The 17475-nt window shown below is 42.2% G+C and overlaps 2 protein-coding genes across 2 annotated transcripts; one reads left to right on the forward strand and one right to left on the reverse strand.

Moving 5' to 3' along the window:
- Positions 1-478: 478 nt before the first annotated feature.
- MED19 (mediator complex subunit 19) lies at positions 479-7735 on the reverse strand. The gene is made up of 5 exons (XM_060771703.2): positions 7434-7735; positions 4140-4396; positions 3299-3395; positions 2970-3064; positions 479-2786 (listed from the first exon to the last, which is right to left on the reverse strand). Exons 1-5 carry the CDS (start codon positions 7636-7638, stop codon positions 2718-2720), a joined length of 723 nt encoding a protein of 240 aa, XP_060627686.2. The 5' UTR covers positions 7639-7735; the 3' UTR covers positions 479-2717.
- Positions 7736-7831: 96 nt separating this feature from the next.
- TMX2 (thioredoxin related transmembrane protein 2) lies at positions 7832-16389 on the forward strand. The gene is made up of 8 exons (XM_060771721.2): positions 7832-8229; positions 9911-9971; positions 11646-11759; positions 13404-13480; positions 13557-13663; positions 14664-14729; positions 14914-15043; positions 15282-16389. The coding sequence occupies exons 1-8, from the start codon at positions 8041-8043 to the stop codon at positions 15426-15428; spliced, it is 891 nt and encodes a 296-aa protein (XP_060627704.2). The 5' UTR covers positions 7832-8040; the 3' UTR covers positions 15429-16389.
- The last annotated feature ends 1086 nt before the right edge of the window (positions 16390-17475 follow it).

Here is a 17475-nt window from a genome sequence, read left to right on the forward strand (position 1 = left end):
ATTTTAGATGCAAGATACATATTTAAATCTTGGAAACACATCAACTGAGACAACTGCAGTAGCCACAGAAAGTAATGGTTTGGCTCAAACACCTTGTGCCAAGTGTTGGTTGATAGTGACCTTTCTATGTAAACCACTGGTTCTCCATTTGTGGGTCCCCAGGATTTTTGGCCTACAACTCCCAGAAATCCCAGCCAGTTTACCAGCTGTTAGGATTTTTGGGAGTTGAAGGTCAAAACATCTGGGGATCCACAGGTTGAAAACCACTGAATAGCAAACGTTTGATGGATGTAGCTTGTGACCCAGAAAGGGAAGGACATTCCTGCTCCCATTTTCTCCAGGAGGAATGGAGCAGCAGCACTCTGGTAGAGAGTGCATTATAAAGAGATTTTCTTGGGGTATCATATGCAAGGAACATATCTCAAATTGCAGATTTTTTTTCAAGCAAGAAAAGATAACTTCTGAGAGATAAATACACTTGTATTTCCATTACGTGTATTTTGCATTTTTTCAGGCAGGACAGTAGCAGCAGTGGACCACAAAATGCACTTGGATTGGGGAATTGGCAGTTCTACTTAAATCCAACAGCCACCTTGCTATTATTTATGACTTGTCAAAATACAGCCCACATGAATATGCCTTGCAAGTCCAATGATCAGAAAGCTTTAAAATGGAAATATACAGAGCTCTGATCTAAAGATGACACAATCCAGCTGCAATTCAGTCCATTACTGCCTTACTCTACATTTCCAAATCTCTACATTTAAGTACTTACGAACCTGAATGAACTTTCCACTGCTTAAATATTTTACCATCCATGTAATGCTGGGTGCAGGGAATGAGAACTCAATGCTTTCCTTTCAGTCTGTTCACCTGAAACAAAACTCTTACATTGTTTTTTATTCCCACGCCTAACCTGTCCATATCATTGCATCTAGCTAGTTATTAAAGGACATATTTGGATAAGTAGCTCTAGTTTAAATATATATATATACTCTGCACTCAATAATTTTTCACAATAAGCATTCATTGCAAAAAATATTTCTTCCTCTCGTCCTAGTCAATTAGCAACGAAGCACATGGAAGTCAACAAAGAGAAATCGAGTAGGTGTAGGAATTGCTCCACTGCATGGAATGCATTCCTTTAGGATGAAGCACACCCGCCTCTAAAAACAAGACAGCCTAAGAGAGAGTAAAAATACAGAGCAAAGCATTTTAAAACCATTTAATAATAATGTAAGCCAAAACATCTTCATTTACTTTTCTGCCTCTCATCAGCTCAGCTTCATGAAAAATGACAAGCTAAACCGGATGGGGTGATCCCTGGGCAGATTTCCAAATGTCTTATTTGTAAGTAATGGCTATTGGGAGAATTTGGATTCAGTCCACAACACCTTAAAACTTTTGTTCTACGTAATGCTAGAAAACATTCCCATGAAGCAACTGTTAGCAGTGAAGAAGGAAAGCATAATGAGCAATGTAGTTGATTTGTAGAATTGCTACTTTCCAAGTCACAGCCTGAAAGCTGAACTCTCCACCCCACTACAGGGTCAAGGAGGTTTCATGCTATGTTTAAATTGTCCACAAGAGATTTTGTGATCAAAGTCTAGACACAGCCTCATTCCAGTCTTGGTATCAGGCAGGTGGGATGGCCCTCCCTTGAGACAAGGAGAGGCAGTTGTGACACTGGGTTCTGTGTTCCTTTATTATCTGCCACACAGTAGTTGCTGCTAAGGGCCAAGCTTGTCATTACTTTCTGTGTAGTTTAGAAGAAAGACAGAAACAGAGAATACAACTATCTGAAAATTAAAGTAACAATCTTTGCCATAGTGTTCACAATGAGGTAGTAATAGATAAAAATATTACAGAAGGGATAGATCAGATAAATGATCTGTATTTGCCTTGTTCAGAATTAACGGAAGAGGCCTTCATCTTTTCAGCTTAAGTCTGTTGAGGATCTCTTCCATCTATTGGCAAAGATAGAAACTTGGCTCTTATTAAGGAACACACTAAGAAGCCTTCACTCAATAAGTAGGTCCTTAGGGGAAAGAATCCCAAAACAGATTATATTCACAGTTTAGCTGCTCAACTCTCGACATGTTCCACTGATAAAGGAATTTTGGTCAATTTTTTTTAGCTGTAAAAGCTGGGAGGTGAAACTCAACCTTGTATTCTTTCTATTCCCAGTTTAAACATTCCATGCTTCTACACTTACCTCACAAAGCCTCAACAGAGCAGACTGCTGGCCTATCCACCAGCCTCAGGCAATGCCCCACCACAATAACCACTCTGGAATCTGCCCATCATCTATCACCCACAGAGTTGGTTGCAAGCCCACAACATGTGTGTGTGGGGATGGGGTGGGGGTGAAGTTCCAGAGTTCGAGACTCCTGCAAATCAAAACCATCTCCTCCAAGAGAGATTTAATGAGAACGTGAAACAGAAATATCCCAAATGAAGTCAGGATAGTTTTGTACAAAAAAACCCCTTCAAATAGTTATCAGAGCTCCCATATAAAGACACCAGCCTGCATCAAGTCCAAGGCAAAGTCCGTGTCTACTATAGTGAGACCAGTGGACTCCCAAAACGATCACCCAGCACAAAGGAAGCATGTGAGTTGACAGTGGCTCCGACATTATTGCTCTTCCTTCTAAGCCAATCCTCCTTGTTAGTACCTTCCTGGAGCATTCTCCCCACTGGAATTTTTGGTAGGACTCTTATCGGAGGCTGCTGCTGCTGCTGGCTTGAGAACTGCCCACTCCTGGGTGTTCAGGGCTATGCCGATTCTGAGAAAAATCGAAAGCACAATGCAAATAAGAAGGGAAAGTCTTACTTGCGTACGAAAGACTGCCACAAAGATATTTAAAGCCAGGAGCAAAAACCCACATTGTAACCAGTTTTGTTTTTTCTATACCATGGTTCTTGGTTACAGAAATTAAGATTGGTGACATAAGACATCCCCTGGTTACCTTCTTTTTCTTTTTTTCCTTCTTCTTTCTTTTTCGCTCAGGATCATCCTCTTTTTTCTTCTTTTTCTTCTTGTGGTCAGAATCTGAGGGTGTTTCTACCAAGAAAAAAGAGGTCATTAGTTGTAGCAGGTGGATCGGTGGGGAAGGAAGTTTGGTACCTTAGACCAGAACTTTCAAAACTGTGTTGCAAGACACTAATGTGTCGCCTGTTGTCTTTAGGTGTATTGTGAGAAAATACATGTCTACAAAGTGTGTCACCAACATGGAAAGTTTGGAAAGCTCTGCCTTAGACTATTCGTACTATGTTGGGTGTATGAGAACAGTCTTACCTGGAGGGACAGGATCCTGGGTACGGCTCTGCTTGTGTTTGTGCTTGTTTTTTTTCTTAGGTGGTTGGATGTGCATTAAGCGACACTGTTCTGGCAGCTGAAGCAAAACAAAAAGAATCAGGTTAGCACATTACTACAAGAAACAGCACATTTCCTGGTGCAGGTGATACCCAGAGGTACAACCACTCGAGATCTGGGTCTTCAGTAACCTAGTCCCACTGTTATCTCCTATCAAAATCTAGAAGGGAGAATTCTTATTTGGTTTTATTTCTTTAATACTTCTGTTGGTTACAAGCCACAAAGTTTGGAGACTTTCATTTGGCTGAGAACTATGTTGAATTTTGTTTCATACTAGCCCCCAACTTTCCACATTTAGCATTGCAGAGCTGAAAAACTGCTGTGCATGAGACTGTGGCTAAAAACGGCTTCAACAAACCAGCCTGAAGTTAATACAAAGAACGTTGGCAGTTTTTTCCTGCTTCATAACGTGGAATCTGACAGAGGAAAAGTTGGACCCTGTTCTTCATCAAGTATCATCCAGACTGACACTCTCAGCTTGAGATATGGTCCTGTCTTCAGGCCTTTTACAATCACCTAGTCAAATAGAGAAGATGACTCCACAGTTTTGACTTTAAAAACTGACCCTAATATACATCATGTACATGCTCCAATTGGAATTCATATTTCCTTTTAAAATGTAAGTTGTTTCTGAGCCATAGCTATGCCTAATTGTGTACTAGTCTGATAGACTTTCTTCCTTTGGGACATCACTGAGCCTTCCCCCACTGACAGTCAAGGCTTCCCCTTCCACACTTTCCTTCACCGCCAAGCTCTAACTCACCGGTCCTGCATGGAGCCGAAATCCTGTTAGCATTGTGCCAGTGATGGGGTTGAATGAGCTTCCACAGATGGGAGGCTTCTCAATGAGGGAGCGCAGGCTGCTGTTGTCATGAGATCCTGGCAAGTCAATCATCCCTGGCAGGTCTGGCAGAAAGTTACTGAGCTTTTCCTTCACCTTTTTCCCACAAAATTTGTTGTAAGCATGCTCCAGGTTGTAGTGGGTAATCAGGTTTGTGCTTCCTGTGAGTTCAGTGGTTCCTGATAAGGAATTTAAAAACAACAACTTTGCAATCCTGCCAAAGATAAGTTGGGACATCTTCTTAAGAAGTCACACTCTGCCTTTTCATGCATGTTTCTCAAGTCTTTCTGAAAGCTTACTTCCCAGTAAGGATGCTAATAAACATTAATTAGTAACATCCATACTCAGTGTGCAACTTGCAGTCTTCCAAATATTCTAGGACTGCAATTCTCATCAGGCTTACCTAGCATCATTAATAGTTAAAGGATAGGAGTTGCAACAACACTTAGGGCCCTTCCACACAGCCCTATATTCCAGAATATCAAGGCAGAAAATCCCACATTATCTGAGTGTGGACTCAGACAACTCAGTTCAAAACAGATATTCTGGGACATAGGGCTGTGGGAGCTGGAAGAGTATAGAGAAGTTGATGCACATTTCTCATGCACGGCTTTGACTCTTTGAGAGTTTAAAGCATCACTGCATCCTGAAGCTCTCTTTTGAACATTCATATGACAGCCACATCTTCAGGAATTTAGTTTGTGTTTCACCCAGTATCTCCCTTTTCTGAGGGAAACACACTTGTGTTGCACAGGCAAAAGAAGGAGCTCACCTCACACCACTCCACATTCCCCACGTATAATTTTCTTTTCCTGTATTCTGTGAATATTCGTTATGCCCAGGGAAAGGAAAATAAGGGGGAGGAGGAGAACACACAGAAAGAGGAAGAGCCAGATCCACTGGGACTGATTTCTCCTTCCATCTCTCCCATGTTTCTGATCTGCCCAGTATATTCTCCCTTTACCTGGACAATAGACTTGCACCATAGAGGAAGGGTGGGATCTCAGCATTGGTGCCCTATTTCCCTTCCCTATTAAAGATGTTGACTTTTTTCCACTTTCGCTGTTTCCCTAAGTCCCATATAAGTAGAGGGATGACTCTACTTATTTTAAAACAAACTTCCCAAAAGTCAGTAGAACTTCAAAAGAAAAAAGCATGCAATAGGTACAGAATGAAGCACCCAACTCCTGCTCCCCATTCCACAGGGTAAAGTAGTACAGGTTGAGCATCTGCTAACTGAAATGCTTGGGGACAGAAGTGTTTTGAGAAAACCTGTATTCCCACAATAATATATACTAGTTTTAAATGCTTGCTTATGTTTATTTTATGGATTGCTTATTATGTTTTACATTTGTGTCACTGACTGTTGCGTATTTACTATTGTATTTTATTTTACTGCATGTTAACATGTTGGGTCCCTTCGTGGGAGAAAAGTGGGATATACATAAAGATGTATTATTATTATTATTATTTGCAAGTATGTATATTATAAGACATCCTAGGAATGGGTCTAAACATGAAATTCACTTATGTTTCATATATACCTCTTATTTCTAGTTTGAATGTATTTTATACACAATATTTCAAATAGTGTTTTCTATGATGGTTGTGTGTACTAAAAGGCTATCACTATCTCTGCCAGCCATGTGGACAATTTCAAAGTATTTTGTATTCTGAAAGTCTATGTTGATTTGTCTTCTAAGACCCCTCCTGCACAGCTGTATAAAATCCAGATTATCTGCTTCAAATTTTTGGTTGTTGTTTTTGCTGCAACATAGGGCCCTTCCACACAGCCATATAACCCAGAATATCAAGGAAGAATAACCCACAATATTCCTTTGAACTGGGCTATCTGAGTCCACACTTCCATATATCCCAGTTCAAAGCAAATATTGTTAGATTTTATTCAGCTGTGTGGAAGGGACTTTAGGCACCCTTCTACACAGCTGTAAAAAATCAAGATTATGTACTTTGAGCTGGATTATATTAGTGTAGCCTGAGGCTTGTTCCACGCAGCTGAATAAAATCCCACATTATCTGTTTTGGATATATGGCAGTGTGGACTCAGATAACCCATTTCAAAGCAGATATTATGGGATTTTTCTACCTTGATATTCAGAGTTATATGGCTGTGTGGAAGGGCCCTAAATGTTGTCGTGTCGGTCAAAAATCTTCACTTTTGAAGGATTTAAATGCATACATGGAATATAACAAAATACAAGTAAACATACTGATCAAATACCACAAAGCTTTAAGGTCAGGAACAAGTACCTTCCAGGGCCCACCTACACTGTAAAATGAATGCACCTCACTACCTCTCAGGATGCTTGCCATAGATGCAGGCGAAACGTCAGCAGAAAATGCCTCTAGAACATGGCCATATAACCCGAAAAAACCTACAACAACCCAAAATGAATGCAGTTTGACAACTTCGAGGAATGATGTTCACTCCTCGAAGGCACACCAGAACTGCCAGGGCTCAATGCTATGGAATCCTGAGACTTGTAGTTTGGTGAGGCACCCATAGCAAACGACCTTGTTAAACTACAAGTCCCATGATTCCACAGCATTGGAATCACGCCCTTTATACACCTCCTGTCACATCAGCACTTTTAATCTTTGTACCCACCTTCTGGCCCGGCCCAGTTTTATTGTGTTTTAGTGTATTGTGCCTGTGGTTTACTTTGCTTTTCTGTTTTTAATTGATTTGCTTAGATTGTATTGTTATGTTGTGTGTAGAGGCCTTGGCCTGTGTAAGCCGCATCGAATCCTTCGGGAGATGCTAGCGGGGTACAAATAAAGTTTAATAATAATAATGGAGCCAGGGCTGTTCACGTGCAGACGTGTCCTCGATTCGGGTAAACAGCGAGGGAGACTCGACCTCACGTTCTCAACAATGAACTTCTCTAACTTCCGGTCTTACAGCGCCAAGTCCAGCCAGAAAATAGGAGCTCGGCTCCGCCCCCAGGTCCCCTGCTCCCTCATTCGCTCTGCCATCTGCCCATCACTTCTCGCCTAACCGTTGGTGAGATTAAATCCCCACAGAAGAGGGAGAAGCCCACCTGGGGCAACTGGGCCACCGATTGGACGGCTCCCTCCTGACGCCATCACGAAGGCCAACCCGCATTGGCTGAGAGCACAAGGCCCGCCTCCCTTTCTGGTTGGCTTAAAGGGCCTCCCGGGCCCGCCTCCCTCCCGCCCTCCCTCGGCCCCTACCTGGCAACTCCCGCATCAGGTAGAAGGGCCCACTGGCGGCCGCGGCCTTGCGCGCCGCCTCTTCTCCGATGGGAGCCACGGCCGGCACGGGAGAGGGCCCCGTCACGGGCCCGCCCGCTTTCCCCGGGCCGAAGCCCAGCGCAGCAGCCGCAACTGGCGGAGGAGGTTCGCTCGCCCCGAAGAGAGCGGAAAAATTCTCCATCATCCCGGCGTGCTTCGCGCAGTCTCCACCTATTGGCTCCGCGTCTTGGCAATCCCATGCGCTTGCCCCGATTTCATTGGCGGTCTCTGAACCCGCCTCCTAGCTATGATTGGCTAGCTCCCCTGGAAACCCGACTTTGCTCTGATTGGGTGGTTCCAACACTTCCCCTTGATGCAATTTTACGGGGCGCCGAAACGTCAATAGAATGCGCCGGAGAGAGGCGCTCTTGTTTATAGTCTCCGTAGCCGTTGGTGTGTGCGGAGTTGGCCAATCGAAGCGCTAGGTGTCACCTTTAGAACCGCCCTTTTTGGATTGACGCGTCCGTCGACCAATGAGTGTCAAAGAACGGTCTAAGCGGCGACCTGTTGGCGCGCGGTGCGGCGATTCGGTCAGTGGGAGGTGAAGATGGCGGTGCTGGCGCCCCTCCTGGCGCTCTTCTACTCCGTGCCGGGGATCTGCCGCTGGCTCGCCCAGCCCTACTACCCGCTCTCGCTCCTGCTCTCGGCGGCCTTCCTGCTGGTGCGGAAAGTGCCGCCGCTGTGCCATGGGCTGCCCTCCCAGCGCGAGGACGGGAACCCCTGCGACTTCGACTGGGTGAGGCCCTCCCCCAGGCCCCTTCAGGCGGACGGGCCTTCTCCTTCGCGCCTCGCCCTTCAGGCGGAGACTGCACGGCGACAAGCTTCGCTTCCCCACGCGGAATGGATCCTCCCGCCCCCCAATCATCATCATAATAATCATAATAATAATAAACAACAAAGCAAAACGAATACAACATACAATACATAAAATAATACATAAAATAAAGTACAATAAAATACATGGAAAGAAAGAAGGAGAATAATATAAAATAAACACAGGGTACAACAAAATAAGCAAAGACATTAAGCCGATGGACAGGGCCAAGTACAACGGGTAGGACTGTAAAACCCTGGGTGAGGTGGATAAGTAGGGTGATGCATCTGGTGGGGTTCGGATGGGACAACCAATGGGAATTAATTTCAACTAAAGGGTAAGATACTGTGCGTCAAAGTACAGAGTTGGTTAAGGTATGGGAATTTGATGTTCATTCCTCGAAGGCACACCGGAACAACCAAGGCTTTAGGCTCTTCCTGAAGGCTGCCAGGGTGGGCATTTGTCTAATCTCTCTGGGTAGAGAGTTCCAAAGTCGAGGGGCCACCACAGAGAAGACCCTCTCCCTCGTCCCCTTTTGTTCTTATTCCTATTGGATAATCACTGGTCACATAATCAAATGGAGGATTATGACCTGTTAGGGTCATTACTTATTGGATTCTGACCCATTGGGAAAACTGTAATATGTATGTCTTTTAAGAAAAAAAAATGGTATTCACATATATTTATACTTGGCAATCGATTTTTCAGTTGTTAGACCAGGCATGGGCTAACTTTCTAACTTGGGGATGGGTGGGCCAGAAGGGAGGGGGTTCTCCCCAAGTCCCTTTTCCGCCCCTTCCTCTTCTCTTTCAGAGAAGTGAAGGAATGACGGGAAACGTTTAGCTCTCAAAAGTGTTGGCCTTATCAGGATGAAAGGGTGGATGGAACAGAAAAAGTGTATCCATTAGATCCCATATTAACTACTCCTGATTAAAATCCAAGATATAATTAGACAAGACATTAGACTTCAATTATAGTTGTCAAGATTATCAAATTGACATACACGAGCATCTTTGTATATTATGTCCCCTCAATGTCCTCTCATATATAAAAACAGGATTTTGTGGCATAGTTTTTAAAAACCTTACTAACTGACCTAAATCATGACCTGAATCTGAATTCCTATATTACATTACTATATTTTTAAGTTAAGCCAAATTGATCCTGTTTAATTGCTCTGTTTCCATGCTATTTCCTATGCTACTATATGTTTCTATCCACCTATTATATCACCCTATCCATTAACCAGTTTGCATAGTGACTTCCTCCCCCCCCCTCCAAATTTATTATTATTTATGCTGTTTTATGCAATTTTAACTTGTTATTGTACTGTTTTTAATTGTATATTGCCTTGGGCTTGGCCCCATGTAAGCTGCCCCGAGTCCCTTCGGGGAGATGGAGGCTGGGTAGAAAAATAAAGTTCTTTTTCTTCCTCCAATTGTGTTATTAGATCAGAAAATATGAATATTTGTTAACCAGCTAGAAAGCAAAACTTAAATGACATAATTTTTGTCTGCCATTAAATGTTTTGCCTATTTTATGGTAAAACAACTTCTATAGACCCGTATTCATACTGCCTTTCAATATATTGTCTGTCTTTTAGCGGGAGGTAGAGATTCTGATGTTTCTCAGTGCGATTGTGATGATGAAGAACCGCAGATCCAGTGAGTAATACTTGTGTGTGTTTGTGTGCACTTTCAAGTTGTATATCAACTTAAAACACCGCATGAATTTGGGAAGGTTTTTCTGACAAAGCAAGACTTGGAGAAAGCTCGGCTAGTTCCCTCCTCTGAAATATAGCCCGAAGAACCTGGCATTCCTTGTTTGTTGATTAACTTCCAAAATCAGAAAGGATCCTATGGCTTCAATATATTTAACTCCTAGTAATATTTGCATTTGTTATTTATTGTTCCCTGGAGTAAGATACTCCGTTGCAACAGAGAGTTTACAGTGAATTTTTTTCCAAAGAGTTTTTACCTGTATTAAAGGCTTTTTCTTTCTTCTTAAAAAAGTTGGCTATGTCCATTCAGTGCACACAATCGCTAATCAAGGATGAGATATGTGTGTAATTTTATGAGATGAGATAATCTCCATACAGTAAATCAACACAGAAACTAAAGTTTCTAAGTTGCTAGTTATTCTGCATTAGATATATTATTAGTGAGGTCCCCTGTACATTCTTTTCAGAGGAGTGTCTTTGAAACATGCTTGCTGTTTCTTTTGTTTCTGACATCTTATCTGTGATAGCTAGATAAGGTAGCCAGAAGGCAAAGTTTTCATGAACCAATGCTTAGTGCATTATGGAACGGGTCAAATGAAAGACGTCCTGAAGCTGATAGAGAATAGTAAAGACAGAAACTGCGTGGAAAATTAAATGAAATAGAAGTAGCTGAAAAGAGTGAAATAACCTCTTTGTATGAAAATAACCTGCCAGTAAGTCCACTCAAATGATCCTAATTGTTTAATAATAATAATAATAATAATAATAATAATAAGTACAGTGCCTAGCAACTTTGGCCTGCACTTAAACACTATTGGCACTGACAAAATTACCATCAGCCGTCTGAAAAAGGCTACTGGGATTTGCATGCATTTATTCGCCAATACATCACACAGTCCTAGACACTTAGGAAGTGTCCGATGTGGATCCAATACAACAGCCAGCAGAGTGATCTTGTTTGCTGTGGACTCACTTTGTTGTGTTTCAAATAATAATAAAACTTTATTTATATTCTGCCCTATTTCCCCTGGGGGAGATAGGGTTTTTATATTTCCCTGAAGGAAATATAAAAACTTATCAAAAAGGTATTTAACACAAGAGGGTAAATTGCTAAGAGTACAGCAATTGCATGACATCCTTAAAGTATTTATATAATTTGAGATTCAAAATGAAAATAATATACGAGTCACCTTGCAGATACCTTTCACGAAATACAATAAGATGGCTCTCAACTCAGATTATTGAGGGTTTTCGCTTGCTATAGGATGGGATGAAGACACCACATTGGTTACACATGCCTTCTCAAGCTACTTTTTGCCAGCCGTAAACCATCACTGCAGGTGGGGAAGTGGTTGTTCAGAATTAGAATACTGCTTCTGAAAGCACCAAACAAGTCCTGTGTTTTTGTTGTTTTATAAATCTGCAATTAAAGTAATGGTCACTTTCAATTGACTTTCTTTTAAAAGCAATTCATTGGGAGTAGCCTATAGCAGGCCCTAGGGGAAAACCTGTTCTTTGGACATGGCAGATATGTCCATCCCTACTGTAGTCTATACAGGACTAACAGATGATGCAGATACCTGAGCTAACCATCTGTTTTGTGTGTTTGTTTTTCAAGTTACTGTGGACCAGCATGTGGGAAATATCTTTATGTTCAGCAAAGTGGCCAACGTCATCCTTTTTTTCCGCCTTGACATCCGGATGGGGTTGCTTTACCTCACACTCTGTATAGGTGAGACCTCTAGAGTTGGTTATGGAAGGATAGTTTCTGTAGATCTTTAGACACTAGGAGAAATGGGACTTTAGATACAGACTTCCTCTTGCCTTTTTGCACTTTTGCACCTTTGGAGTTGGATTTTGTGCACCGTGATATGCATTCTCCACAAAAAAAAAAATCATAATTGGGTGAATTTTTCCCTAAAATATCATTCTGCCTTTTATAGAGTTGGAAGTGGCTACAAGGGCCATATAGTCCAACCCCCTGTAATGCAGGAGTACACAATTAAGCACCCCTGAAAGAGATCCTTCATCCTCCAAGGTAGTCCATTGCATATCAATTTCTCCCTAATGTTTAGGTAGGATATTTTGTCTTCTATTTTGAATCTATTGTTTTGTGTTGTAGTCTCTGGAGCATCTTAAAGCTAGCTTATTTCACAATCTACATGGTATTCATTCAGATATTTAAGCCTAGCTACCAGGCCACCTCTCGGTCTTCTCTAAAAGCTGGACATCATCAACCCTCATAAGACTTAGTTTCCAGATCTTTGATCATTTTGATCACTCTTCTAGTTCACATTTTTATTGGTTATTGCAAAGCAAACGTTTCCCACTCCCTCTGTTTGAATTAATCCGATAATAGTATATGTGCCGTTACGCCCAGACGCTTTAAAATAAAACTTTGACGTGCTGCTATCTATGTCTGGGCGAAACTGCTGAGGTCTTTCTTTAGGCAGATTGAGCTTTCTGGAATAACTGAGTCCACTTCAATTCTAAACAATAAACAGGGTATTTATTCACGAAGTCCTGGTAGACTTGGCTCAGCTTATCAATACTACAAAACAATCAATGAATAATAAATTCCATCTATATTAATAAACTCTATCTATATTCAGTTAAACTCAATTACTCTATCTATATCTATCTATCTATCTATCTATCTATCTATAGGTCTCAATTAAACTAAATTAATCTATTACACTAAATTACTCAATAAATCTATCTATAACTAAATTAAACTCAATTGTTTTTACAATGATATTTTCTGAGGTACCTGTCTGCCAACAGCACATCATGGATTCTTCCTAAAACTGAAGGGGCAGGGAGACCTCCAAAATGGCTGCTTCTATCCTGGAAAAAGGGGCGGGCCCAAAGAGCTACTCTTTGGCCAATTATTGCAGAGGGCCTGCAAACTGGCTTTCCTGCCTCTGGCTGCTAACTTTTTAGGCCTTTGCAGAGGCTGCAGAGGCCTAGGAGAAAGGCAAGGGGCAACCAATTTAAGCAACCCAAAAAGACAATAAACCCAGTCTCCTGGGAGACGGAACAGTATAAATAGTATAAATCTTTCTCCAGTTTGCTTCATGGGGATCTCTTCCACTGTTGTCATTTTGCCTTTGACAGCTGAATGCTCTTAATTGGATTACAGTTGCTTGAATTAGGGGGAGAGGGCCATGGTTCTGAGGAATCGATCTTCATGCTGAGAGGGGAATATAGTTTGGGGAATCATCTGAGGATTGCTTTTATCTTACCATGGAAAAACACTATCACTTAGAGTAGAGAGCACAGGGCTGAATAGACAAATCATTTCACCTGGCATCAAGCAACTTCCTGATTCCGTTCCACTGTGGTGCTAAACTGTGTTTGGTGTTTGTATTTTCAGTCTTCCTGATGACCTGCAAGCCACCTCTGTACCTGGGTCCTGAATACATCAAATATTTCAGTGATAAAACCATAGATGTGAGTATTTTGTTTTCTGCACATTAAATGGCCTTGGATGAATTGAGAAAACCTGACTCTTGTCAATGCTTTGTAGGATGAACTAGCACGGGACAAGCGGGTAACCTGGATTGTTGAATTCTTTGCCAACTGGTCCAATGAATGCCAGTCCTTTGCTCCCATCTATGCTGACTTATCCCTCAAGTAAGTGACATCCTGTTCATTAAAAGGCAGTGCCGTATTTCTGAGCTGGGCATCTTCTGTTTTCCTTATTTAGCTGTTGACTTGAAGTATATCAAGTGAAGCCAGTCATGTTATACTGGCTATTGGGTCATGTGTCAGTTATAGTGGCATACTACATCCTGTGAACTATATATTGGCTGGCTTCTCTTACAGATGGTAAAGTACCATTTAACTTTCAGCTCTCCCTGTTTTCTTCTCTTCCCACTGACAATGGAAGTCAATGGATACAGAATGCCAATGGCTCACTATTGGTTGGCAGTTTCTGGTTAAATTTTTACTATAGAATCCTGTCAGGTATTCAACAAAAATACAGACCTTTTAAACTTAAGCCTGTGAAATTAGATTAATCTATGCTGGGAAGAGGTGCTCCCCTTCTGTGTTTCTATCATTTCTGTATGAACAACTTGCTGCTTTCAGTAATGATCACTAGATGGCATTTTGTATAGAAAATCCAAGAAAAAAATCCTCGTTTCCAATAATTTGCTGTAGTTTCTCAAGAAAAAGGAATGTATTTATAACTCAGCATAATGAAATTGTTATTCTTATGGGTTGGTGCTTGCATTGGAGATCAGTGTTGGAGGACAGAGGGAAAGAAGAGACATACTCATCAGCTGAAGCAGGGATGGAGAAGTTTGGCCATTCAAATATTTTAACTCTCATCCCCACTCACCAGCAGAGCCAATAATGATATATTAGGAGTGCTGCAGTCCCAAAACATTTGGAAGGTCATGATTGCTCACACCTGAGCTAAAGTACCGTATTAATGCTCTTCTTGTGCATTAAGGTACACAGGATATAGTCCTGGATCCATAATGTTGCAGCCTAGCTGAATCTACCCTGGTTTTGGTGTGGTCAATATCTGGCTGGGAATGGTATTGAAATTCGTGCACTGTTGTCATTAATTTTATTTTTTATTTCAGTTTACTCGGTAAATGATGTTTGCCTTACTGTTTCCCCCCAGGTATAACTGCAGTGGACTGAACTTTGGGAAGGTAGATGTGGGTCGCTACCCTGATGTTAGCACTAGGTGAGCTCTTCAGGTATCTTTGCAGTGGGAACTAAAAAGTTAGTGGAGGCCAAAATGCTAGTGATTAATCTTCCTAAAACCTCTAGTTGTAATATTGAGAGAGACTGTGATGGAAAAGAGGACACTAACTAGACATGCTTTAAAAAAACACTTAGACAGACTTAAGACCCTTCTCTCTTTCCAGGTACAAAGTCAGCACCTCTCCTCTCACTAAGCAGCTGCCCACGCTAATCCTTTTCCAAGGTGGGAAAGAGGTGATGCGCCGACCACAGATTGATAAAAAGGGACGAGCTGTTTCATGGACCTTTTCTGAGGTACATCCTATTTGGCACCATGTTGCATGTGGGGGAGGGGGGGTTGCCAAAAGTAAAAGAGGGGCTCTGTGCCCCTGTCCCTTTGGAAACATGACTAGAGCTAACGGAATTCTCTGGTCATGACCCTCCAGTGCTCTGAATGTGTAAAGTAGACTGTCTGACAAGATGCAAATGTGAGACTTCCCAAAGAGAACAGGACAGTTACACAAAACAATGTCCACCTGTCTTTCTGTCGCAGGAGAACGTGATCCGGGAATTCAACTTGAATGAACTGTATCAGAGAGCCAAGAAAGTGTTCAAGCAGTCTGATGAGACCCCCGAGGAATCTCCAGAGCAGCCTGCCATCATGGAGCTTCCCAACGGGGAGAGCAAAAAGGACAAATAAGAGCCCAAGTGACTGGGCCAGAGCCCCCTTACTGCTTAGCTCCCCACTCCTAATTCCATCTTGTTCTGTGCCCTAAGATGTCAGCCGAAATCTGTCTCTAGCTCACAAGGCTGGAGCTAGGAGTGTTAAGGTCAGAGAGCTTCTGCTACCCTGGGCTTGGTGTGTGACTGCTGGTGGCTGCTTGGTTTGTAGATGTGTTCTTTGCCTCTGTTGTCCCTTCTTCTTCTTCTTCTTCTGGGAGAAACTAGGGATAACATCTGTAGATTTGAGCCAGCAAGGGAAGATCTCTCTGGTTGCCAGAGACCATGACAACTGGCATCTCTAGATGAGTGGGGAATGTACACTTTCCTGCCAATCAATAGAAACTACTGAGAAAAGCATGGGCTTAATAGCTGCTATAAGGGAAGGGTTTCTTTGCTTATTAATCTTTAGTGGGCCAGTGGAAAATTTTGACCAGCTCACCAGTTCTTGGGGAAAAGATGTCTTTCCTTCCAATAAACATTCACTCCTATTTGAACTGCTGTTTCACAGTGTTATTTGTGATTGAGAAGGCACGGGTATTGTTAGCAGTTTCTACTTCCTACTTGATGCCTTCTATTAACCACAACAGCAGAGCTTTTTAATATTTCTGCTGTACTCTGGGGGTTTAGAACAAGAATGTTTCCTTAATGTGCCAGAGTAAGTGGCTGCCATGTAGCCCTTAAGGACCTTGGATCCTTTACATCAAAAGCTGCTAGCTTACTGTAACACGCTCAGAGAATGGGCTTTCCCCTAAACTGGAGGAGTTACCACTTCTCTCATCAATGTGAACTTCTACGGTTAATTGCTTTAATGCCACTGCTAACACAGGGAGCTTGCCCAACAATAGAAACAGTTTTGTTCTTTGCCCCCTTCATACTTCTCTTAATGGTCTTGTAAAATTGCCTCTAATAAAGAAATATGGGAGTGTCTTGTTTCCGCATGGTGGTGATTTGTTTGAGTCGTGTTTTCAGTAGATTATTCAACCTCACAGGTTTTTGGGGGCTTAAGGCTCATTGTATTTTGTGCTTGATGCAAAAAGCACTCAGCCAGTATCTCCTGCCTTTGGTCTTTGCCCGTCTGTGATATAGCTCAGGTATGGTCAAGCTCTGGCTCTCCAGATGCTTTGAATTTCAACTCACAGAAATCCCAGCCATCTTACCATCTATTGGGAATTGTTACACTATTAGGACTGCCTGATATAGGTGCATAAGTCTCACTTGGAAAAAAATCCGAGAAATCTTAAAATATTATTGTTCAGGGTGGAGGGAGAAGACAATTATTGCCTTCCTTTGATGCTGAAAGCATTTTACTTGATAGGTAAATGCAGTGGTTCTCAACCAGTGGGTCCCCAGGTGTTTTGGCCTACAACTCCCAGAAATCCCAGCCAGTTTACCAACTGTTAGGATTTCTGGGAGTTGAAGACCCAAACATCTGGGGACCCACAGGTTGAGAACCACTGGGCAAATGAGTGAGGGGGGACTACTGAATTTGCGGGGGGGGGGGGGTTACGACCCCAAACCATCCCCTTTAATTTTTCTTTTTAAATGAGAGTTCCAGCTCAAATAACCCTCACAGGATCCAAAGTGGCTTACAAAGTATTACAATCATGTAAACAACAATTAGGTAAAAGTAAAAGTTTTCCCATGACATTACGTCCAGTCGTGTCCAACTCTGGGAAGTGGTGCTCATCTCCATTTCTAAGCCAAAGTGCCGGCGTTGTCCATAGTCACTCCAAGATCATGTGGGCAGCATGACTTCATGGAATGCCGTTACCTTCCTGCCGGAGCGGTACCTGTTAATCTCACATTTGCATATTTTTGAACTGCTAGGTTGGCAGGAGCTCACCCCATTCCCCAGATTCAAACTGGTGACCTTTCGGTCAGCAAGTTCAGCAGCTCAGCAGTTTAACCCACTGCGCCACTTGGGCTCCAAAACAACAAATACATCAATAATGGTATAAAACATCATAAAACAACAATTTAACAGCATTCACATTAACAATATTCACATTCTTGTGGCATCATTT

Source organism: Anolis sagrei, chromosome 1 (genome assembly GCF_037176765.1).
Source record: "Anolis sagrei isolate rAnoSag1 chromosome 1, rAnoSag1.mat, whole genome shotgun sequence".
Classification (NCBI taxonomy): domain Eukaryota; kingdom Metazoa; phylum Chordata; class Lepidosauria; order Squamata; family Dactyloidae; genus Anolis; species Anolis sagrei.